At 31.9% G+C, this 1,406-nt stretch overlaps 1 protein-coding gene across 1 annotated transcript in view; it reads right to left on the reverse strand.

The window, feature by feature from the left end:
• LOC119581631 (ras-related protein Rab-4B-like) overlaps positions 1–1,406 on the reverse strand; it is a gene marked incomplete in the record, with an annotated part of 11,626 nt that overhangs the window by 4,912 nt on the left and 5,308 nt on the right. The window contains 1 exon segment of the mRNA XM_037929753.1: positions 524–604. Within this exon segment, the coding sequence (XP_037785681.1) occupies positions 524–604 (81 nt within the window).

A 1,406-nucleotide genomic window follows, 5' to 3' on the forward strand; every position in this document is an offset into this window, starting at 1 on the left:
CCTAACAAACTCGTCCTTTACTGAGAGTGAATATTTTCAGAGAGCAAAGTGTGTGAGATAATATAAATACCACTCTGACCTTTATAAGTATTTAATTACTTGAAGACCTGTGGTTAAGGTATCAATTTTATGCAGCTTGCTCCGTGAAAGTATTCAGTTCCATTAATATTTGCTAACTATTGTTATGAATTCAACTAACACATACATGTAAAATCAGGTGTAGATCAATAGTCAATTACTACCCCCCTCCCTACAAATGAAAAAAAATATGCACCAATATTTCATGCAGAAAGAAAGCTTGTCTGCCGATGAATGTCACATAAAAAATGAAATTACAAAACCTCTCTCATATCAAAAGACAAAGGAAATAGTAAAGCAGTGAAGAAATTGCTGCTTAGCACATAATAATCATATTGCAAGTATGAAATCTGCAACATCTTGTTCCATTGCCATTCATTCAGACACCCTTCATATAATAATATTGGAATTTACGAAGAGTAACAATACCTTCTCCGATACTTACATTTTCCCTCTATAAACTGATGCAAAAGGCATGATTTTCCAGTCCCGGCACTCCCAATCACCAGGAATTTGAAAAGAAAATCTGAAATAAATAAATCGAAAATTACTGGATATGCACACACTTTTTCGAACATGAGGATATATTCTCAAGTCTTCTTCTTATAATAGAAGTTACTCTAAAGCTGTTTAATCTGTTTATTTGTTTGGCTCTTCGGTGAATTAAAGTCTTAAGTATATCAAATCCATACATTTTGTGTAGCATAATGGAATAAGTATCTTTAAATTCATGAAAGCAAAGAACGTATATAACAAACTTTTCCCTAGATATATTTCAATATAATACTACATGAGATTGACCTCAGTTTCAAAAGGAAGCTATGAAAAGGGTTTATGTTATGCTTCAATGAGCCTACATGAAAATATAACTTTTTAATTTTCATCTCTGTGGAGACCTTTTAGTTTCGAATGTAAACCATATATGCAATGAAAGTACGGTTTTCCAATTTTTAATGGCCAACATGTGAAATACTGTAAAATGTTACTTTCTGTGAAGCATTTTACTAATCTTAATCATTGATAACTGTACATATACACAATTACTTCCACTAGTAAAGTTAATCTTCCTGCTCATTTTTTCTAATATTCATCATATATAAATACCAAATGTGGACAATACTAAAATGTATATTCAAATCATATTCATACAATAGGCAAACTATCCCCAAATTATGTTAAAGCAGGCCTATGTTTCCTTCAGCACCCTTCCCAAGTCCTAAATCAGATTACAGGAACCAAATATTATCCTAGTCTACAGAATATCTTGGCTATGCATAGTAATATAACCATGTGACAGAAGTAAGACACTGTCCTTCCATATTTCTTTG

Source organism: Penaeus monodon, chromosome 15 (genome assembly GCF_015228065.2).
Source record: "Penaeus monodon isolate SGIC_2016 chromosome 15, NSTDA_Pmon_1, whole genome shotgun sequence".
Classification (NCBI taxonomy): Eukaryota; Metazoa; Arthropoda; class Malacostraca; order Decapoda; family Penaeidae; genus Penaeus; species Penaeus monodon.